This window comes from Rhipicephalus microplus, chromosome 1 (genome assembly GCF_043290135.1).
Source record: "Rhipicephalus microplus isolate Deutch F79 chromosome 1, USDA_Rmic, whole genome shotgun sequence".
In the NCBI taxonomy this organism is placed as follows: domain Eukaryota; kingdom Metazoa; phylum Arthropoda; class Arachnida; order Ixodida; family Ixodidae; genus Rhipicephalus; species Rhipicephalus microplus.
In genome coordinates, this window is record NC_134700.1 from 143,515,348 (window position 1) to 143,538,403 (window position 23,056).

The 23,056-nt window shown below is 45.4% G+C and overlaps 1 protein-coding gene across 1 annotated transcript in view; it reads right to left on the reverse strand.

Annotated features, from left to right (window-relative positions):
- LOC142765785 (uncharacterized) overlaps window positions 1-22,016 on the reverse strand; it is a 116,531-nt gene extending 94,515 nt beyond the window's left edge. Inside the window, exon 1 of the mRNA XM_075867471.1 lies at window positions 21,926-22,016. Coding sequence (XP_075723586.1) covers window positions 21,926-22,016 — 91 coding nt within the window. The remainder of the gene's footprint in view (window positions 1-21,925) is intronic.
- Window positions 22,017-23,056: the final 1,040 nt, after the last annotated feature.

Here is a 23,056-nt window from a genome sequence, read left to right on the forward strand (position 1 = left end):
TCATTCATGCCAACGCAATCAATTATTCTGAAGTACTCCATGTTATCGCTGTGCAAACAAAGACGCGTTAAATACAGGAATGCCCCCTTTTTTTTTCACTATTCAGGTTTGTAGACTTGCATAGTTCTCAGGTAAAATGAGCAGAATGCAGATTATCTTTTTTTTAACACTGATCAGCATGAAAGACAACACCCGTTTTCCTTCTATCTTCGCTGCTGCTCCGGTCTCTTCGAGAAGACATACATTGAACTACGGAAATCGAAATTACCCTCCAGAAATCCAGTTAACTTTTTTGCAACATTGCACTAAGTGCTCCGTTAAGTGGCAGTGCAAAAGGCGCCAAACTTTCCTCATTACCACGGCTTAATTCATGAGCTTTGGTGTCACATAGTGATAAACTTCAAAAGTGAACGAGTGCATATACCAAACTAATTGGGTAGGATATCGCATGGGCTTGGCCTTTTAGGTTGGGGCTTAAATGCTAGGATATCTATTTTTTTCCTATATATCTTCCCAGATTGTGGTACTTCAGACACACATCTCGAACGCGCCTCCTTGAGTTGCTCTCATCATGTCCCAAATATCCAGTTCCCCAAGGGAAAAGAATGAGAACGGAAAACAGTCTGATGCTTTCCACCATTCGTGTCGGCGTCTCGCAAAGGAACCCTTCACCCGAAAGAGTACTGAAATTGGGTTTGTCACTTCACGTCATGGCTATGTGGATTACGTTGGCCGAAGTAAAGATTTCGTTTTTACGTGTCCCCTGGCTGTCACGGACTTACAGTAGCTTCAACTTGTTTCAGTCTTCAGAGGCCTCAAGTTATTTTTTACTAAATCACTCACAAGCCCCATTTGAAAAAAAATAACATTGAGAAAGAGTGAGAACAAGAGGGGGTAAATGTTACAAAAACACCAGAAAAAGTCAAAAGAGAAACTGAAGGTTCCTTGACCATTGGGCAATATAAACTAAGAGGTAACAATGTGGTACCTTAAAGACTAAATATCTCGACATGTTTTCCAAAAGTTTGCGCTCTGTCAATTTTTCATACAAGTCTCACAAAAGCTTCTAAAACTTTCTCCTTTATGACAACATAGGGAAGAAAGTGCTTGAAACTTCTTTCAGTTTTTGTGTCTAGATATTGCGCAACAGATTTGATTTTGTAACGTGCAGCTGATAATCCCTAAAGAAATGTAACACGCCAACTGTAGGGTGCATAAGCCACACACCACATCATTGGAGTTTTTCAATAACCTTTAGCGCTTTGCTTTTATCAGAAAGCGGAAAAATGAGTTTTTACTTACCCTGGAACAACTAAAAAAACAACTTTGCTGCTTCCGCGTTAAAGGGTGATAATTTAGGTGACCGTAAGTTTTTTTGGAAGCAACACGTGCTGCTGGTATTGCTATGTTGACACCTATTGAGAAGGTCTATTAACAAAATATATTTGCAAGAGCGGTTGTAGCACTAGCCCGTCGGAATCCGAGCTTGAGCAGCAAGTGACCGGCGTCCTCTTTATCGAGCGCACACGCACGTCGAAATATGCATTCAGACAGGCTACGTGTAGCGTAACCCCTGTCGGCAAAGGCACCGTATAGGCGCATCTAGACGTCAACGTCAATGGGCGAGTGGTACTGCTTCAGGTGTGCGGCGTGTAGGTTTTCGCTGGCCAAAGGGATAAAAAAGAATACGAGGCAGGAGAAGCAATTTCGATAGTCACCACACGAAGCACTCGATGTGGCCCTGTGTACCAAGAGATCACAGCAGAACCAAAAAACTGGCTGAAAAGCGGACGTCGTGGGGTTGTTTATCACACCGACACTGTTGGTTTTATTTAGGCGTGCAGCGCATAATCGGTGGTTGGAGCTGCTGGCAACGGAATGACTGTATTGAGGGGAAATATTGGTTCAAGGCGGAAAAACGGGGAAAATCGGGAATAACCAGCCGTGTCATGGCGCGAAGAGCTGTACGCAAAATTCACGTACAATAAAGCAAGGTTCCAGTAGGAGTAGGCTGAAAACCGCATTTTGAAAGCATGCCGGTTAAGATTCGGTTCAAACGCTCCGCGAGGCCTATTGTTCGCGGATGGTGCGGCGTAGCGAGCTCGTTCTGGGTTTCAAATATGTGCAGAATGACTGCAATGACTCCCAATAAAAGTGTGTGCACTTTTAGGCAAAATTACCCGAAAAAAGAGTAACGGATCCCAATAGGCGCGCGCGCTGAACGGATAATAGACCGTTGAGGAGCAACCACAAAGGAACGTGTGCCGCGTGCAAACCACTTTGTCTCCAAACACGCTCCAAAGGGATGAATTGCCCGGGAAATGTGGGCAGCGCTCAAAGCATCGCCAAGGTCAGTAGCCATCCTCCTCTCTTTTGGCTCAGTCTTTCCACGTGTTTTGCTGGCGACGGTTTGCGTTGCGTCGCGCTCAGAGTGCTCGACCACGGCCGCCTGGATTTGACGATCTAAGAATCACGACGTAGTGCTTGTGTGTACGCTTGGATGAGCGTGCGCTACTTCTTTTACGTTTCGCCGCACCCATGAAGTCTGGAGCAGGTCTCGACACGTCACCACGCCACGCTGTAAGACAGTCGCGACCAACACACGACAGCAACAGTTGGTAAGACCAGCATGGTGGCCGAGAAGACAGCAGGCCTATCGGATACATTACTTCAGTCCGACTGAGGGCAGAAATCAGCGCTGGATTCTTTCGCAAGTAGGTGCTGATTCTTTATTTTACTCGTCGCGTGCGCGATACGGATCGCGCTTGCCCGCAACGGGCATGGTCGTGTTGTATATCATACGCACGAAATGCACCATGAAAGTCAGCTTGGTCATCTGCAGTTCGCCTGTGCTTTGCGACCGCCTGGAAATTGGCCGCCATTCCCGTCGGCCTCCCGTACGCTCGCTAATCGAGTGCTCGCCTGTCTTCGCCATCGCGATGAGCTCCGGGCTCACGATATTGGGCTGAGACCTACCTCGTCGCTGTGTTGGGAGTCGTCGAAAACACGTTACGGGTTCTCGTAAAGAGCTTGAATGTAGTATGTCGTGCGCTACGAGTGCACCAGCACGGGCTGGCTGGGCTTTCGCTAGCGTTGGAACTCCGTGAAAATTGGTCGCCATTACAGTTGGCTTTCCCGTCAGTCGATCGCAAGCAGCTCGGCGCCGTCTGTTGGCTGCGTCGGCGGTCTCGCGTTTGCGCCCTGCACTCGCTCGAGTTCGTGGAAGAGGGCCGCATTACCGTCGATTTATTTGGCGCTGTTAGTGGCCGGGGCCAAGCGTACGCTCGCTCTCCAGTTTGAAGTTGGCTAGTGGCGGACACTCCTCATGCAGCGCCGTGTTTGATCTCGTGTTCGCTTGCTCGAGCTGAACGTCGTCGCTCGCTCAAAACTCGCGGACTTGGCAGCACGGTGGTTCGCGGAGTTGTGGCTGAAGGTGCCACTCCAAAGCTGCTGCGATACGGGGATCGAAATGAGACTTGGACGATGTGTGACATCACAATGACATTACTAGCATGCCATATCTCACGTACGTTTTTATTTCACTTTGCACGTATTTCTCATATGCATTCGTAATCATCCTCTGTCACATGTAACTCACTATTTTACACACTTAATGTGCAGCCGTGGGCACACACCGTGCGGAAGGCTGTGTGCGCTGGCGTCTGCGATGCCTGTCGTCCATTTCTTTCGTCAGTGCAGAAGGACTCTATGGGATGTGAAGGTAAAGTTACTTGTGTGCCACATTTCACATCTATATTTTATATTAACATGCGCGTACTTGTCATATGCGTGCATCTTCATTTTCTGCCACATGTGTCGAACTATTTTTACAATATCATTGTATGTACAGCCGTGGGAACACAACAGGAAGAAGGCTGCGTGCGCTGGCGTCTGCGATGCCTGTCATCTATCGCTTCCGTCGTAGGAGCTCCACAAGGACTAAACAAGATGTGACAAAGAGTCTGGACTTGTACCCTTCACCATGAAATCACTTAAAAGAATGGAGAAACTTCATGTGTATGTAGATAAATAAAAGATTTCGATGTCTCACTTTTGTCTTTCGTTGTTGCCGTGACTGCGAAAGCAGTTACACATAGGTGGCTAACTGCTTTTTCGCGTGTTCTTTTCTGCGCTCATCATCATCATCATCATCATTATCATCATAATCATCATCATCATCATCTTCATCATCAGCCTGACTACGTCCACTGCAGGGCAAAGGCCTCTCTCACGTTCCGCCAGTTAACCAGGTCCTGTGCTGGCTGCTGCCATTTTATACCCGCAAACTTCTTAATCTCATCTGCCCACCTAACCTTCTGTCTCCCCCTAACCACTTCCCTTCTCTGGGAATCCAGTTAGTCACCCTGAATGACCAGCTGTTATCCTGTATACGTGCCACATGCCCGGCCCATGTCCATTTCCTCTTCTTTATTTCAACTATGATATCCTTAACCCCCGTTTGTCCCTTAATCCACTCTGCTCTCTTCTTGTATTTTAAGGTTACACCTACCAATTTTTTTTCCACTGCTCGCTGCGTCGTCCTCAATTTAAGCTGAACCCTCTTTGTAAGTCTCCAGGTTTCTGCTCCGTAGCTAAGCACCGGCAAGATACAGCTGTTAAATACCATCTTCTTGAGGGATAGCGGCAATCTACCTGTCATAATTTGAGAGTGCTCGCCGAATGTGCTCCACCCTATTCCTATTCTTCTAGTTACTTCAATCTCGTGGTTCGGCTCAGCGGTTATTACCTGCCCTAAGTAGACATAGTCTTTTACAACTTCAAGTGCACTATTACCTATCTCGAAGCACTGCTCCTTTCCAAGGTTGTTGTACATTACTTTCGCTTTCTGCAGATTAATTTTAAGACCCACCTTTCTGCTCTCCTAGTCTAACTCCATAATCATGAGTTGCGATTCGTCCCCTGAGTTACTCAGCAATGCAAAGTCATCGGCGAAGCGCAGGTTACCAAGGTATTCTTCATTACCTCTTATCCCTAACTGTTTCCAATTTAGGCTTCTGAAAACCTCCTGTAAGCACGCGGTAAATAGCAATGGAGAGATTGCGTCCCCCTGTCTTACACCCTTCTTGATTGGTATTCTGTTGCTTTCTTTATGAAGCATTATGGTAGTAGTTGATCCCCTGTAGATTTCTTCCAGAATATTTATATATACTTCATCTACGCCCTGATTCCACTGTGTCTGCATGACGGCTGATATTTCAACTGAATCAAACGCCTTCTCGTAATCTGTGAAGGCTAAGTATATTGCTTGGTTATACTCTGAGCATTTATCTATTACCTGATTGATAGTATGAATATGGTCAATTGTTGAGTAGCCTGTTTGAAATCCTGCTTGTTCCTTTGGTTGATTGAATTCTAATGTTTTCTTTACTCTGTTAACAATTACCTTTGTAAATGGCTTGTATACTACAGAGAGCAAGCTGATCGGCCTGTAATTCTTCAAGTCCTTGTCATCTCCTTTCTTATGTGTTAAGATGATGTTAGCGTTCTTCCAAGACTCTGGTACTCTTCCCGTCGGGAGACACCTCGTAAACAGGGTGGCTAGTTTTTCTAACACAATCTGTCCTCCATCTTTCAGCAGATCCGATGTTACCTGATCCTCACCAGCAGCGTTGCCTCTTTGCATGCTCTCCAAAGCTTTTCTGACTTCTTCTATCATTACTGGTGGGGTGTCTTCTGGGTTACTGCTAGTTCTTATAGTATTAAGGTCGTGGTTGTCTTGGCTACTTCACATATCTCTTTAAAACTCCTCCACTATTTTAACGATCCTATCCACATTGGTAGTTATTTTGCCTTCTTTGTCCCTTAGTGCATACATCCGACTTTTGCCTATTCCAAGTTTCCTGTTCACTGCTTTGACACTTCCTCCGTTTTTCAGAGCGTGTTCAATTCTCTCCATGTTATACCTTCTTAAATCGCATACCTTACGTCTATTAATCAACATAAAAAGCTCTGCTAGTTCTATTTTGTCTGTTGTACTTGACACTTTCATAATTTGACGTTTTTTAATTTGGTTCTTCGTTTGCTGGGAATGCTTGCCAGTGTCCTGCCTAACTACCCTGCCTCCAACTTCCACTGCACACTCCGTAATGATACTCGTCAGGTTATAATTCATTGTATCTACGTTAAGGTTGGTTTCCTCACTAAGAGCCGAGTACCTGTTCTGCAGCGACACTCTGAATTCCTGTACTTTCCCTCTCAGTGCTAGCTCATTGATTGGCTTCTTGCGTATCAGTTTCTGTCGTTCCTTCTTAAACTTTAGGCGAATTCGAGACCGTACCATTCTATGGTCACTGCATCGTACCTTGCCAACCACATCCACATCCTGCACGATTCCTGGCTGTGCACTCATTATAAAGTCTATTTCGTTCTTATTTTCGCCATTAGGGCTCCTCCATGTCCACTTGCGGTTTTCTCGTTTTCGGTAGAAGGTACTCAAGATCCGTAAATTATTGCGTTCTGCGAATTCTACTAGTAGCTCTCCTCATGCGTTTCTAGTACCGATGCCATAATCTCCTACTGCCTGGTCTCCAGCCTGCTTCTTCCCTACCTTTGCATTGAAGTCTCCCATCAGTATTGTGTACTGTGTTTTTACCTTACTCATTGCCGATTCCACGTCTTCATAGAAGCTTTCAACTGAAGCATCATCATGGCTGGATGTAGGCGCGTAAGCCTGTACTACCTTCATCTTGTATCTTTAATTCAGTTTAATTATGATACGTACCACCCTTTCAGTAAAGCTATAGTATTCCTCTATGTTGCCAGCTATGTTTCTGTGAATTAAGAACCCCACTACCATTTCTCTTCTGTCTGCCAAGCCCCGTTAGCAAAGCACGTGCCCATTCTGTAGCACCGTATAGGCCTCATCTGTCCTCCTAACCTCACTGAGCCCTATTATATTCCATTTAACACCCTCTAGTTGCTCGAATAGTACAGCTAGACTTCCCTCACTAGATAAGGTTCTAGCGTTAAGCGTTGCCAAGTTCAGGTTCCAAGTTCAGGTTTCTGCGCTATATGTTACTATTTCTATTCTGCGCTATTCTGCGCTATTTGTTGTTGCTATCAGGCCTAACGGAAAATAAATGAAAAAAACAATGTTTGAATTGGGAATAAAAATTTCGTTCAATTGGAGTATTTCAGTGGATCAACCATTCGTCCGGCGAGGTTCAACTGTAATAAATAATGGTTTCCCGCTAAGGTGTAAATGTGGGGATGAACAGTTGCTTTATAAGGTGCAAATGTGAGGACTAAGTGTTAGTTCGTTGAGGTGAATTGTGGAACTAACGGTTACTCACTAAGGTGTAAATGTGAGGACTGAATGTTAGTATCTTGAGCTTGCCTGTGGCGACTAACTACTATACCGGGTACCGTTAGTCCTTGAAGAGAATAATGGTTGTGGCAGCCCCATTTGTCCTCTAAAGCACGAAGCACACACCCTTTTAACACTCTTTTCCTTAGAGTGTGGCCTCTGTTCATGACCAGATGGCGTGGAACACCATGTTGCAAGATGACGTCACGGAGAAAATAAATCGGGACGTCGGTGGCGTAGCTTGTAGGAAGAGCGGGTGTGATGGCATAGTGTGTGGCGTAGCCTATGGACACAGCTATTCCTATGTAGTCTGCAGAAGACAGGGGAAATGGGCCGAGTAGGTCCAAGCCAACGCGAAAGAAGGGTTGAGAAGAAATTTCAAGTGGTTGAAGGCGCCTAGTCGGAGGCATCCACGGTGTTTTACGGCGCTCACATTCCTCAAACGCTGCGACGTATTTTCGGACGGATGGTGCGAGGCCAGTCGAATAGAAACGATGGCAGATCCGGTAATATCTGCGGGACACACCGAGTTGACCAGCAGTTGGAACGACATGAATTTCGTTGAGTACAGCCGAGTTCAGGTTTTTCGGTATAGCGAGCAGCAAAGATAGGCCGTCTGGATGGAAGTTTAGGTGCTATAGGGTAGCATTCTGCAGTAGCAAAAAGCGATGAGATCGGTTCGATGGTACGGGTTCGAGGGGCTAGATGATAGCCCGTAAGGATGCATTGTGGCATTGCTCGTTGGCTATGTGGGTCAGTTGGAAATCTGAGCACAGGCAACCTTCGTTCTCAGAGACGGTGAGTGATTCGTGAACCAGATAACAAAGGAGGCAATCGGCAATTTGATGCAGGCGTCCAGACTTTTATGTCAATGCATAAGTGTACTATTGCAGTCGCAGAGCATTGCGACCAAGTCGACCTGTTGGATCCCTTAATTATGGAAGCCAGCAGAGCGCGCGGTGGTACGTGATGTCTCAGAAGTGAGTGCCATATAAATATGAATGAATTTTGGAGACCGCGCAGGTATGAACAAAAAATTCTCGCTCAGTGATTGAATAGTTGCGCTACATATAGGTGTTAGAGTACTGCTAGCGTAGGCGATAACGCAGCCGTGTCCCTGTTGGAGCGGGGGAAGAACGGCTACGATCCCTTGACCACTGGCATCAGTTCAGACCTCAGTCTTGGGGGATGGCTCATAGTGTGGCAACCGTGAATATATCAAAGTTCCTTGGGAACGCCGACACCAGCGTTGAGAGAGCGCACGTGTCCTTATTATTCAGCTTACTTCTCGGGTTTTTCTTTTCTTAGAAAGTGCAAGTGCAGAAATAATACAAGAAAGTGCAAGTGCCGGCCCACAAGTTTACAGCTCTTATTTCAGGGATTCGAAGAATGATCTAAAAGTTTACAATTGAAAAAGAGATAAAGGCGCATGAATACCTAGATATAAAAATATTCTTCAAAAGTACACACAACTGTAGATGGCCAAATTTTTTTTAAACTTCTTGTCTTTCTTTACGCAATTGTCTAAGGTTGCGAAGGCGTTTTGCATAGATTTATCAGGTACAAAATAACGGCAATCTAGACACATTCTACTCTAGCCGAACCAGCTTCATATTGAGTGAAACACAAAATAGAGTTCTTTGCGTGTGTCGAGTTTCGCACTAAGACAAACAATGATCTTGGCAAAGCGCTGTTGTCATTTCACTGCTGATGATACTCAGACTTTGCAGCCATGTGTACTGTCGCTCATTATATAACTCAAGTTTGAAGTGTTTTTTTCGCGGCTACATGTCGATTTCTTCTTTTCTCTTGAACAAGTGCTGCTCTTTTAAACCTTTGTATGTTCCATGTACCTCCCAGATAATACCATGTTTGTATTCTCTAGAAATAGTATCTGAACCCAACACAGCCTTCAAACTGGTGTCGTTTGCTGCAGTTATAGATATACGGTCAGGCTCTTGAAAATTTCGGTCTGCAAACACATTGTCGTGCTGGCCATGCACATAACATCTACATGTCATGAAAGATTTGACCCACGTAAAAAACACGGAACAAACAGAAATATTCTAATGTAGACTGCTTAAATGTTCCTTCCAGTTTGCGCTTTAAAATAATAATATGTACTATGGTATTCGCCCGGAAATCGGATATATCACCATACGTCTTACGGTGAAGAGATGGCCCATATATATGCTGGTGGAACGATTTCTGCTATGGTATATAATAATTAAGTCAGTTTATTCTAGTTCTCCCTCTATAATTGTCTGCTGGAAAAGAATGGCTTATTCATTGCCATGATTGTATGAAACTTGTGCTTTAAAAAACAGTTTACTCTGTGACGTAGTTATTGGAACCCTTCTGGTCCATTTCTGTTTGTTTCATGTCTTTTAACTACGTGAAAGAGCATCTCTTGTTTGATAAAAGCAGCACAATTTGCTAGAATTCGACTTCCACAAAAAAGCTTTCCACTTCCAGTTTGTTTGATATGTATACACTCATTTATATATGATCGTCACTTCTCTTACATCTGCGTCTATACGCAAGTTTGGTAGCTTTGCGTTAAGAAGAGCTTGCGCATCAGCACAATGAAATGCTAAACAAATTATTCAACGCGGCGTGTGTGCCCAAACACGAAAGACGAAAACTCTGTTGTGCCGGCATGCGGGGCTGGAGCATGCCTCACTCATAGCCATTTCGGCACGCCGGCTTTCATCTCTGGTGGCTCGCTGCAAGTTTGTGCGACCCTTTCTCGACGCCCGTGCCGACGCCCGTGTATGCACTAATCCAGGAAATTATGCAGCGGCGGTGCCCACGGACACAGGCGCTTGCGCAGAAACTGTTTGCATACATGACAACTGCCGCAGTGGAGCCAGTCCTTAGAGAACGTTCCTTCGACTCTGCCCTGGACTGTCTGGACACGCGACGATACACAGCACAGAGGCTCTTCGCAATGAAAACCAGCTCGTTCATTGCGCGCGATGTGGGCTCACGGCCTCTGAAATAGTGCGCACTTATTCCGCGGCACAAGTGTCATAAGTTCGGACATGATTATTTTGTTTTTTTTTCCAACACGATGTACCTAATTATGTTTCACTATGTTACAGCTGACAAAATCTCAAGGTGTACTTGAGAGATTTATTTTTTTTTTACGCACAGCGCCAGAAATACCTACAGCTCCACGAGATTAGGTTGACTAGTTGAGAAGAACAAGGGCAGCAGTCTCTAGCTCCTGTTGCAACTTAAGATACTTGCAACCAAGCACTCAACGCCTTCGTCAGTGTGAGATAAAACAAGGCAAGTGATAGCTGAAACTAACAAGGAGAGGGATTCTGACATCGCAAATCAAGCTCACTCTAGTTAGGTATTGTTGACTCACCGGGTTGGCACTTCATTACTTGAAAATGCTGCAAACAGTGTTTTTTTTCTGTTTTCCGTAGTTTTCATTGTCTATATATTCCCTTTTTAATACAGGGTGTGAAGCAAAACATACATATATTTGAAAGGCGGGTTGGTAGGCTTACATTATACGTACGGTAATAACTTGCAACCACTAAGGACGTGGGTTCAATTGCAACATTCATTTTTAACGAATGCGAAATGGCGGAGGCCTTTGTAGCAGGAGTCTGCATGGGTGAAACTGCCGGAGGCGTCAGTAACGACGTACCTTGTAATCCTATTTCGGACGCTCATCAAGCGAACAATATTTACTATATGCATGTAGATGTAATGAATGGCAACAGTGACAACTAAGCGTTCACTTTAAAAAGTTCTTTGACTCCTCTCGGGTTGTTCTAACGCTCCACGTAAGACTCCCTTTAAAGAAGCATGGTGACTCTATTTGAGTGGTTATTATACTCATCGAAGTCGTGTGACCCGCAACAGTCAACGTGTCTCTTTTAGGCGAGTCGTACACGTGAAACGTCAGGACTAACCGAAAAGCGTCAAAAGATATTTTTTTGGAGTGTGGCTAGGGAAAACTAATGATTAACAAGCGTCGTCGTTTTTAACAGCTTTGCTCATCTCGCTCTGCAATGCACCCTTATAATTATTGTTCTGTAGGTATTTACATATTATTTAAACACAGACGGGGCTGATAAATAATAAAGGTTATCGTTTCAGAAAATATGAATGCATCTTAAGCACCGCACCATAATGAGTTTACTCATTGCATTCGATTATAAGATCTGGATTCTATATATTTGGTGTCAATCGGTTATACATGGTCTCTTTTATCTGCAGAGCATTAGCTCTGCCAGGTCGACAAAATTTGTGCAGAAGTCAGTTAGTAAAACATGACATCGCCCCGGAACATGAATTGGGAGTACTTTAAGTGCGTGTACTTTGTGATATTGTTGAAAGAGCTGTGTACATTTCTACATGAATTGGTTTCTTTAGTACGGAGAGTGTAGATTCTCAACAGATTGATAAAAAAGTTTTAGTGCCATCGCAAACTCGACGGGGTATGTCATTTCAACGGTATTTGTTGATGCTTGAACTGTTAGTGAAGATGCCTGTTCAATGCTCAGAAAATCGTCTAAAAAACAAGGAGAAACAAAGAACTATAATAAATGTGTTACAAATATCTATCCATACTTTTGGTTTCCAATTGGTGTGCATACAGCGGCTGCATTTCTGATGGAGGCGGAAATGTTGTAGGCCGGTGTGCTCAGGTTTGGGTGCACGATAAAGAACTTCAGGTGGTGGTTATTTCCGGAGGCCTTCACTACGGCGTCTCTCATAATCATATGGTCAATTTGGGACATTATATCCTAAATGTCTGTTTATGGAAGTGATGCCTACATAAGATGTCTGACAGTGTAAGAACGCAGAATAACAGACTTCGTTCAGCGGGATTTTCGAAATCTGTCGTTTCTTCAGTGTGCGAGACATTGCTGCAGAAAATCATAGAATAGCAAGAGAATCCAGAAAGAACAAAAGAGCGAAAAAGAGTGGCTGTTATTTCGTACTTCGACAATATATCTCATGACTTCAACAAAGTATGCTTGAGATATGGTGTGGATGTGGCATTATCAGCCCCGTGCAAAATAGGCCTGATTTGCAGATTTACCGATGAACGCCTCAGTGGAATTACCGTAAATAGTTGGACATGTGCCGTAAAACACGTAAATAAATTTATAGAATGCACAGTGGGTTTGTCTACATGTTTCCTTTCACACGCGGTCGTTTTTATACAAGTGAAACTGGACGGCGCATGATAAAAGGCTGGGAGAGCACATGAACGATTTATGCAAAAGGATAAGTTCAAACCCTCTATTGCACTGTAGAAGTTACGGAGGCCAGTTTCAATTTCAGGCCGTGAGTGTGCCGGTACGCCATATAGAAAAAATAACACATGAAATTTTTGAGGCGTATCATATTAGAGATTTTGGTGACAAATGCGTGGGCCTGCCTTCAGTGGCTTTGCATGAAAAAGAGATCGCGCTTTTAGATAGGGATAAGTCATTTTATTATTGTGCCTTCGTTTTTATTGAACACTGCCAGAACCATGTCACGTGGCTCACGTTTGCTACTAATACATTCGTCTATTTGTATATATTGACATGTGTGCTGCGAAAAATAAAGTCGTTTGGTAGTCAGCACTCGTATTGTCCTCCTTGCCATTCATTTCTCGCCTTCTGCTTGCCTTTCTTTCTGCACTTTCGCGTTTGCGTTGCAAACCTTATTACGAAGGAATTTAACCAAATATCCCAAATAGCCGTTCTTCTCTAACAACGAATTATCTGAGCGCCCGTGGCTGTTGCTCCTGCCCGCATTCATTTTTCCTCTTATATTACCAATACAATACCGCGGCCGGAAGTTGCGTGTATTTGGAGTGAAGGGGTCAAGAGGTTTTACACTGTGATGATAGAGGCTTCGCCAATGACGATGAAGCTTCGGAAGGCAGCGGCCTGTCATGCGAAAGAAATCATTCGGTTTCGCTGCAGTGTCCAGACGACTGTTGCTGCATGCGTCAAAGCAATGCAGTGCGGCGCGTAGCTGTGAGTATACGGCAGGACCGGCGACTGGCGTGGCAACGCCGGCGCGACGCGATGAAATGAACGTCGGTGAGCACGCGCACAGCGTCCCGCCGAAATGTATTGGCGCCTTGACTGTGACATGTAGTCATGTCCTCACATGACACGCATCTCACTATTGTCATGTTCGCACCAGTCACATACCAAATTTGGTTCGCACCAGTCAATACCAAATTTGGCACTTCTGAAGCTAGAGAAACGGCCGCGAGCGCATCATCAGTGTGGCATGTAGTCAAGTTGTTACATGACACGCATGTCGTGATTATCATAGTTGGATGTGTCATTTACCGATGTCTTCCATTCGCGTCGCGTAATACCAAGTTCGGTACACGTGAAGCTAGCGAAACGGCCGCGAGCGCATCAAGAGCGTAGAACGTAGTCATGTTTTACATGACACGCGTCTCATGTTTATCATGTTTGCACCAGTACCATACCTTCGCCATTTATTCACGTCCCGTAATACTAATTTTGGTGTAAGTGAAGCTAGTGAAACGGCCGCCAGCACATGATGAGCATGGCATGTAGTCATGTTGTTACATGACACGCATCTCACGATTATCATGTTTGCACCAGTCACATACCTTTGTCATCCATTCACGTACCGTGATATCTTATTCGGTATATGTGACACTAGCGATATGGCCGCGAGCGCATCATGGGCATGGAATGTGGTCATGTTGCTACATGACACGCATGTCATGAATTTAATGATAGGGTCTCTCACATACGTTCGCCATGCAATCATGTCATACCATTCCAGTTTTGCAACATGCCATGTGAATGGAACCACCACACGAGCTGCAGCACCAGAAAACTCCTAAGCATTTCCCCGAGGGTGAACATGCTTAAGTGCGAATGCACGGGGGGATGCTATGAGGGGTATTTATTAATTCGCACTATTATATTTATTAATCACACTATGGTGCCTTTATGGTGTAATAGTTCCTGGGAATCGCAATTTGATCACACGGGGGAGTTTACGTTAACTCACTGGCGAATGCCAACTGATTTTAACTTTACTCCCCCTCATAGCATCACCCCGTGCATTCGCACTTAACCATGTTAACCCTCGGGGAAATGCTTGGGAGTTTTATTACTGATGATGATGATTAAAGTGTAATTAATGAATTTAAGTGATGTTTGTCATGAAGCATTTGTACACAGATACGTTATATACGAAGTATCATTTATTCACACGTCACGATTTTCGTACGATGCATTAAATGCACACATCGCTAGCGCGTCACACACACACACACACAAACTACACTACAGATTAGCACCTATTCGTGTTATCGTTGTAGCTCACGGTTAGTACCAGTGCTTTGTGATCCGAGAAATGTAGTCCAGGGCTCGCACCCTCTCCCGCGCGGCACGTTCACTGGCTCGAACGGCTTCGGGAACGTCCACTCGCCGTTGACGATTGCGAGCGGCGTCTTGACGCCGGCCTTCGTCGCCCTTCTCCGCCTGACACTTGCGTTGTCGTTCCGCTTCTTGGGCCGCGTTCGCGGCTCGATGCTGACGCTTCATCTTGGCCTCGCGAGCGCGCAGTTCACCATCCGCTGCACGCTTCGCCCGCTTGTCCTCGGTCTCGCGAGCGCGAGGTTCAGCATCCTCTGCACGCTTCGCCCGCTTGTCCTCGGCCTCGCGAGCGCGCAGTTCGGCATCCGCTACACGCTTCGCCCGCTTGCACTCGGCCTCGCGAGCAGGCAGTTCGGCATCCGCTGCACGCTTCGCCCGCTTACGTTCGGTCTCACGAGCCCTTCGTAGCGCTGCCTTGTCTTCCAACGTCGGCGAAACCACCGCGGTACCGTCACCTCCAACGACGGGTGCAGTGCTGGCATTCGGTTGTACTGCATTCGTTGTTGATGATAGCGTTGCCTCCGGGACATAAATCGCACGATCCGCTCTCGACGGGAGACTGAGAGAGAAGGCGGGCGCGCGAGAGAGAGGGGTGCGCGCGCAGCTGCAACGAGCGAGGAGAGCGGAGGAGCGAGCGAAGGGAAGGGGGACGCGCGCAGCGGCGTTAAAGATATAAGGCGTGTTACTCACACCGATATCAGCGTCGCGTCCGTGGCTTATTCGGTAGAGCGTCGCGCTGCGGCCCGCCAAGTCCTCCTTCTTTTAAAGATAGAGAGAAGACTGCGGACGCCGCCGACGGCGTTGGATGGTTTGGGGTCGCTTATAAAGTGTATTCACACTTAAAAAATGTAAATCATTATATTCATCACAAACATGACATGATTTTCATGTTATGCCTGGTCAAATATGGTATGGCATAACATGACTCTATGTAGAACATATCTGACTTGTCATAACGTGATTTTCGTTATGTTTGTCTTGAATGTCATGGAATATATTTCATGGCCTGCAGCTCTTGCGGTGGTTTCGTTCATATGTTGCAAAACTGGTATGGTATGACAACATTGCATGGCGAAGAAAAGCGACAGACCCCAACACAAAAATCATAACATGCGTGGCATGTAGTCATGTTGTTACATGGCTACATGCCACGCTCATGTTGCACTCGCGGCCACTTCGCTAGCTTCACATATGACAAATTTGGTATTACGTGACGTCAATGAATGACGAAGGTATGTGACTGCTGCAAACATGATAATCATGAGATGCGTGTCATGTAACAGCACGACTACATACCACGCTCATGATGCGCTGGCGGCCGTTTCGCTAGCGTCACTTATACCAAAATTGGTACTGCGGGACGTGAATAGATGACGAAGGTATGATACTGGTGCAAACATGAAAAACATTAGATGTGTTTTATGTAACGACATGACTACATGCTATGCTCATGTTGCGATCGCGGTCATTTCGACAGCTTCACAAGTACCAAATTAGGTATTACGCGACGTGAATGAACGACATAGGCAAATGACACATCCAAACATGATAAACATTGCATGCGTATTATGTAACAGCATGACTACATGCCACACACATTATGCGCTCGCGGCCGTTTCGCTAGCTTCACATATGCCAAATTCGGTATTACGTGAATGGATGACGCACGGTATGTGACTGGTGCAAACATGATAACCATGAGGTGCGTGTCATGTGGGAACCCTATTATGCTAAACTCAAGGCGCCAATACATTTCGACGTGACGCAGTGGGCGTGCTCGGCGGCGTTCATTTCGGCGCGTCACGCCGGCGTTTCCACGACAGGCACCACTGCTCTCACATACTCGCAGACGCGCGCCGCGCTGCGTTGCTTTGACGCATGCGCGTTTCAGCAAGTCCAGCGTCCTTCCATCACGAAATGAGGGAGACGCAGCGTTATGTGGGTAACGCATCGGCATGAGATACAGCATGTCGCATTTCGGTCAGGTTGCCGTCAGGCCGCGCCGACGGGCGCTGGTCGCGCCGGTCACGCCTGGAGTCAGACTATAGAGTGTTCGCGTTTTGCTAACGTAGCGTCGCAGCGCTCAGCGTGCACGCGCGTCAATGCTAAATTGGGGTATGTAGGGCCCTTCATGATGCGTTCGCGGTCATTTTGCTAGCTCCACGTACAACAAATTCGGTGTTACGTGACGACAATAGATGACGAAAGTATATGATTGGTGTAAGTATGATCATTCTACACGCATGTCATGTGAGAACTTGACAACATACCACGCTCATAGCCTCCTCGTGGCCGTTGTGCTTGCTCCACATAAACTAAATTTGGTATGACATGACGCGAACAGATGACGAAGGTGAACGACACGTCTAAACATGATAGTCATGACATGGAAGTCATGTAGGGCATCATTCGCCTCCACCTCTTAACGTTGGGCTGATTTTAAAGTGACATATCAGCTTTTCTCATTGGTGCTTCGCATATCATCGATTCCTATTGTACGTGGGATCTGCCATGTTTTTTATGGAAATTACCAACAGCATTGCGTGCTTTCAAATCATTAGCCCCCAGTAAATATAGGAACTGGTGCACACCCGTGAGTTGACATCCCTTTATTATAGCCGTTACTTTTGCCACGCTCACTGTAAAAACCATAACTGTTTTTTTGTGTGTGCGCCTGCCTCATAATTCCATAATTTCAGAGGGAGTACGGTGCATGCTGAAACACAGGCAAATACTTTTTAAAATTGGTATTTTTCTCCATTGTTAGGCGTTTTGCACAATACAACGCTCCTTTAAACACTATTCTACGCAGTTTCCCAGGCGTTGTTTAATTACGTGCAGGGAATTCTTTAAATGAAGTAACTAAGACTGTTTTCATTGAATTAATAGTGTTCAGTGCACGATAAACTCTATTTACACTTGCAGATAACGTAGCAGTGCGAAGGCCGCATGTTATATGCGTCTTTGGTAAATTTTTGTTTAGCCTAATAACTGCCAGTATAATTATTTTGATTAGAGATACCTAATAATCCTCTCAGTCACGTCAAGTAATTACGTAGTAGTCTTTGGGCGGCCCGTTCCGGACGCGTCATCCTGCGTGTTTGTAAGTATGAAATATGCCATGCCACCTACATTGCATTGCATTTTCGCCGCTCGTGGGATAGCGTCGCAAATGTGCACGTCGTCTGCGTTATCTTCTGAAGTTCAGTCCATCTGCGTAACTATCCAGCCTAGCCACGCCGCTTGTCGCTTTTCTGAACATCACGTCCCCAAGTTCTTAGACACCCGAGCTACGGCAGTATGCTCCTTAAAAATACTTTGTGTGCTCTTTTCTTTTTTTTTTCACTAAACCTAATGGTCAGGCCTGCTGCGAACCCTAATAACCGACGTTACGTTTATGTCTTTGGCACACAGCTTATACAGCCTCTAATTTAGGTACTTGGGAAGCGCCATTTGGGAGATATTGCAATTACCCAATTAACAAAAAAACATTCATAGTTTTCTGATTGCACTAAGGCTGCGGGTCTCCGTCCGCAATCAGAGTCACAGTATTTCAGGTAGCATTTCAGGTTTACAAAACAGCTATAGCTTCAAAATATTTTTTTGAGACAGGAGATTACTACTTATTAAGCATGAGCTTCCATTTGCGGTACAAAATAAGTTTTATTGTTGCTAAAACTATCTTGACTGTTGCTATTGAAAATTGTGTAGGAGTGAAGCGACCGCTTTCAGTAGGTATGGCCGCCACAATACAAGTTGGGGAAGTCTTAACAAGAGACTTTACCTCATGGCGATATTGAACTGCCTATGTTGAAATGTCTGTAATTGGCAGACACGCTCACCGAAATGGCCTGTGATTCCTACAACAGGCTGTAGGGAACCCTTAATGTATGCACTCTTCCTGAATTTTGATAACATCAATAGCTGGTTGTCGGTGTTTCGATGAAACCTGCGTCACTTGAATTGATGTGCTAATCATCCTAATTGAGTTCAATCCCGTTTTCTTGGTCGTATTTATCATGGTTGGTTCGACAATAACGCCACAGTTTTCGTGAACTTAGAGCCATCATCATGAGTAATGCAGTATTGTATATAACGGGAGAAAAAATTACTCATAATAATGACACCTAGTGTTTTACGTGCAAAAAATACGATACGATTGTTAGGCATGCCAGACTTCGGGGCTCAAAAAATTTCGCGCACCTGTTGTTTTTTTTTTCTTTTCAGCCTTCAATATTTTTAACTGGTAGATATTTTGTTTCTTGTTGATTTAGTCTAAGTACAACCTGAATAAAACGAAGATATTTTTTCTGAGCATCCTATTAGTATACAAAAAACGCTCTATGTTCTTAATATAGGACACTCGGGCTTTGAGGTTTCAAAGTGAAATATGGTGAATATAAATACTTCTATTTAAATAACCCAGTTAGTGCAAATTATTGATGTGAAACTAACATCGAACAACAACGCATCAGTTACAGCGCCTCAACTGTTCAATAGCGAATCGCTGCATTCGTGTTAAACAGCTCCTCATTGAACTTTAATGGCCACCGACGACATATTGAACACGTATGAATATCCGACATCATAAAAAAATGTCGTATCCTGCTTTGCGGCACCAAAATTAATTCCATCTATGTTTGTAAGGGCAAGCTGACTGAACTACACTTCATCGCCGTCTTCTTCTAGCTTCATCACACACCGTTATTATATTTTGTCGTTCAACAACCGGGGAGGCGGTGGGCGTGAGCTCTGATGACTTGCTAGCACCTGGAGGACACGTAATGAACGCGTCCTCTAGATTCTCCCCAGAGTTTTGAATCCACAAGCCAGTCAGTGATGCCACAAGATATTAATTAAAATAAATTTTATTAAGTACTATCGCGCTATTAGACACTACTTGCATTTTATCTAAGTGATGTTAGCATGTTTCTCGACTAGAATAACAAGAAATTGGGAGCTTGTACGAGAGCTACACTTCTGCATTCGCCTGAATGCTTCTCGAGTTCTGAAAACCACTGAGCCCTGGTGTCCTATATTAAGAACGTGAAGATTGTCCGCTGCTTTGGGCGATACGATAGTGTTAACAAAGACCCACTTTGCAAATCTCATATTTTATATAAGGTCTTATATAATAAACTGATCTTATAGTAACCAGTAAGGTGTCCTCCATTATTTGGTTGTAGCGAGTGTCAACCTTATCACAATCCACCATTTCGTTTTCTTCTTTGCAGAGCTCCAAAGACGATGACGACAAAAAAAATTACTGCCTATGCTTGCGAAGGCTTGTTGACGATAGCTCGGACACCTTTTTCAATTTTTTGACTTCATTGTGTCACATTTGATGCAAAATTCTTTATGTCCAACTTATAGGACACCAGAGCCGCAAGGAATGCGCACGTACGTGGCGCAATACACAGGCCTCTCGAAATTCACCTTCTTCGAAGTACGATCCTGTCAGCATAGATCAAACCTGTGAACTTCAGGTCAACATTCTAGCAACGTAACAAATGCAGCATCACGTGTTGGGTGTTTAGGGTGTCTCTCTACAGTGAAACAACATTATTTCGGCTTTCTTAGAAATGATTTCTTTCTTTTGAAACCTTGCGCTTTGTTTATTCTAGTCCAAAATATGAAGTCACACTCATAGAGTGCAAGCCAGTGGTGATCTGGAAGTACCACGCAGGCACGGCAATAGCGCAAGGAAAGACTAGCAAGATAAATAACAAGTGCTTTTTTTGTCTCCGACCATACCCAGGAATCTACCGTTTCATTTTAAGTGCAGAATACAGGCCATTTCACGAAAGGCAGGCGCGACTAAAGGCAGTTATACCGCACAGAGTTTACCTTGAACATCGTCGCAGGACAGGCACATGTTGAACAAAATAAAGAGAAGAAAAGCGCACCCCTAGGCGTCTTGGCATCTGCCAAATTTGTTTCTTCTTTGTTTTCTTCTTAGTTTCTGAACTGCTGGCATTTGCCACAAGCCAGCCCTTATATGGCTTCTGTTTGTTTGTTTTTTCGTTGCAATTTTGTCCTCAATGCACACAGCCATTCATAGGGAACTACAACAAGCTCCCAAATGGCCGCAAGGTGCAATAATTTTCAAATGTCAGGTCTTGAGTGTCAGTATTTTTTAGATTTTGTTATTAGGATTTCATGCGCAAAGAAAAACGTGGCATTTTATGCTCGACCGATGGTTTGAACATGCAAATTACTTGCAATATACGCGTTTTATTTTTGAAAAAGCTGCTCCTAATGTGTACGACCTTTTGCAGTATTATTATAACAGAGGATAACAGAGCACGCGATGAGGTACTTCAGAACAGGTTGTCATGACCCTCCCTGCTCTCTCCCAGGACGAAGTATGGCTTTGGAGAATATTGTATCTCTGATTTTACTCCGTAGAGGTTCTAAAAACGGAAGAAATAAGTGTGGCGTCATAATTGCCTATCTCTATAAAGGTCATCCCAACATCACTGCGCGGGAAATGTGGGAGTGAGACACTATGAACTGGATGAGTCGAGAGAGCAGGCGGTGTCATTTTGAGTTCTCGGAGAAGACGGCAGAGGCTGGTGGATTCGAGAAAACCAGTTATGTTGTCATCGAGTTCTTTGCAACGATGGCACATGCCCGCGAAACTGAGCAAGCCCGCGGTGTCTGTGCCACCGTCGAGCGCATGGTGACGACAGCAGAAGCCGGCTGAGTCGTCGAAGGGGGTGATGTCGTCGTCGTGTTTTTGAAGATGACGAGAACATTCGATGTAAGCAGAGGGGCGTATTCCGGGGTCATTCTGCCAGCAGCGCTGACGGCATCCCGAAAGCATTGGCCCTTGAGAACAGCCACACTGCCCTGCTTGTTCCACAGCTTCGTGGCTGCTCACGGGGCCGTCAGCAGACGCCATATTGACAAAGGTTTTGCGCTGGAGCTGCAAAAAAGGGTAGCACAACTCGATTGCGGGCTGCTTTCCGCTATAGTTGATGCAGCGTGGTCGTTGCACTGCACATGGTCCTGGCGAGTGCTTGACGCCGCAGTGCAGGCACCGGTCGACTCGTGAGCAAGTAGAAGTTGCATGCTGGAAGCAGCTGCAACCAGAACGCTGCAGGGAGCGGGGCTTGCGTGGATGGGCAGGGCGCCTTTGCTTATGCAGCAAAACGGCAGGGGATCATGGACCCCGCAAAGGTGATGGTGAGGCAGTTACCTCTGCGCACACCAGTCCAAGATGTCACTGATGAGGCAATGTTGTCGGCTAGGCTCTCGAAGAGGATGAATAGGTCCACCCCGTAGGTCATGCAGACAAAGGTGTTCAAGTCCCGTTGATTGGGCCGGACCTATACGTCGCAGATCGTCCCAACCTGGAGCAGGGCAATTAGATTCGTGGTGGTGTGCATGTCCACCGCAACCAGGTTGCGTTGGAAGTTGACCCGTGCAAGTTGGGGACTGAAACCTTTGAGGAAAGCGTCTAGAGATCTCAAAACATTGAGAGGAAAGTTGACCTTCTCTACAGGTCGATAGGTGATTGGGGCCACTCAGTCACTCGGAATCAAATCTACAATTGCTTGGAGTTCTTGATGACTCAGATGAGGCCGTGTAGATCTACTTGGAGGCACGCTTATACTCGGGAAGGGTCCCATTTGCTCGGCAGCCACTGGGGTTGGAAGAGCAGAGGAGATGATGTGGCTGCGAGGAAGGTTGTCCTTTGGAGGAAGCAACAGCTGTGGCAGGAGAGAAGGAAGATCTGGTTTTAACCTTCTCCTCGGTCAGAGCGTGCGAGAGGGTGGCAGTGTCATGGCTGCCATTCCCCTGAGGCCAGGATTTGTTTTTGTAGCACACGGCCTTCCGTAGTTCCTGCTGTTGGTGCGTGGGCGTTGATTTCGATGCCAAGGTTGCGGCTTCCTGTGGGTTTGCCTTCGTGCAGCGGCTTCTATGTGGCGCTATCTGTAGCCGTTATAAGGGCTGCACGCTAAAGAGCGTGGAGCTACTATGAAGATAAAAACGTGAGCGCAAGAACAAAAAAGAGGCATCCTGCTCAATCGAAATCTAATTCGGCTCTCCACAAGCGACAAGCGTTCGAAATGACGCAGTCCATTTGCTACCAACTTTTAAATCTCACCATTTGTGAAGTGTCTGAGATATATGACTTTTCAGTAGTGAATCCTGTTCTAATTCGTTCCCGGTGACTTTCAGTCTTTGTTATGTCATTATCACCAGCCATATTAGAATGAAGCAATCGACAGGTGCGAAGTTTTTATCTTGAATTAGAGGCAACCTTCGATTTGGACATACTCTGAAAACTCGTGAAGGCCGTGTCGATTACAATGTTGAGTAACGT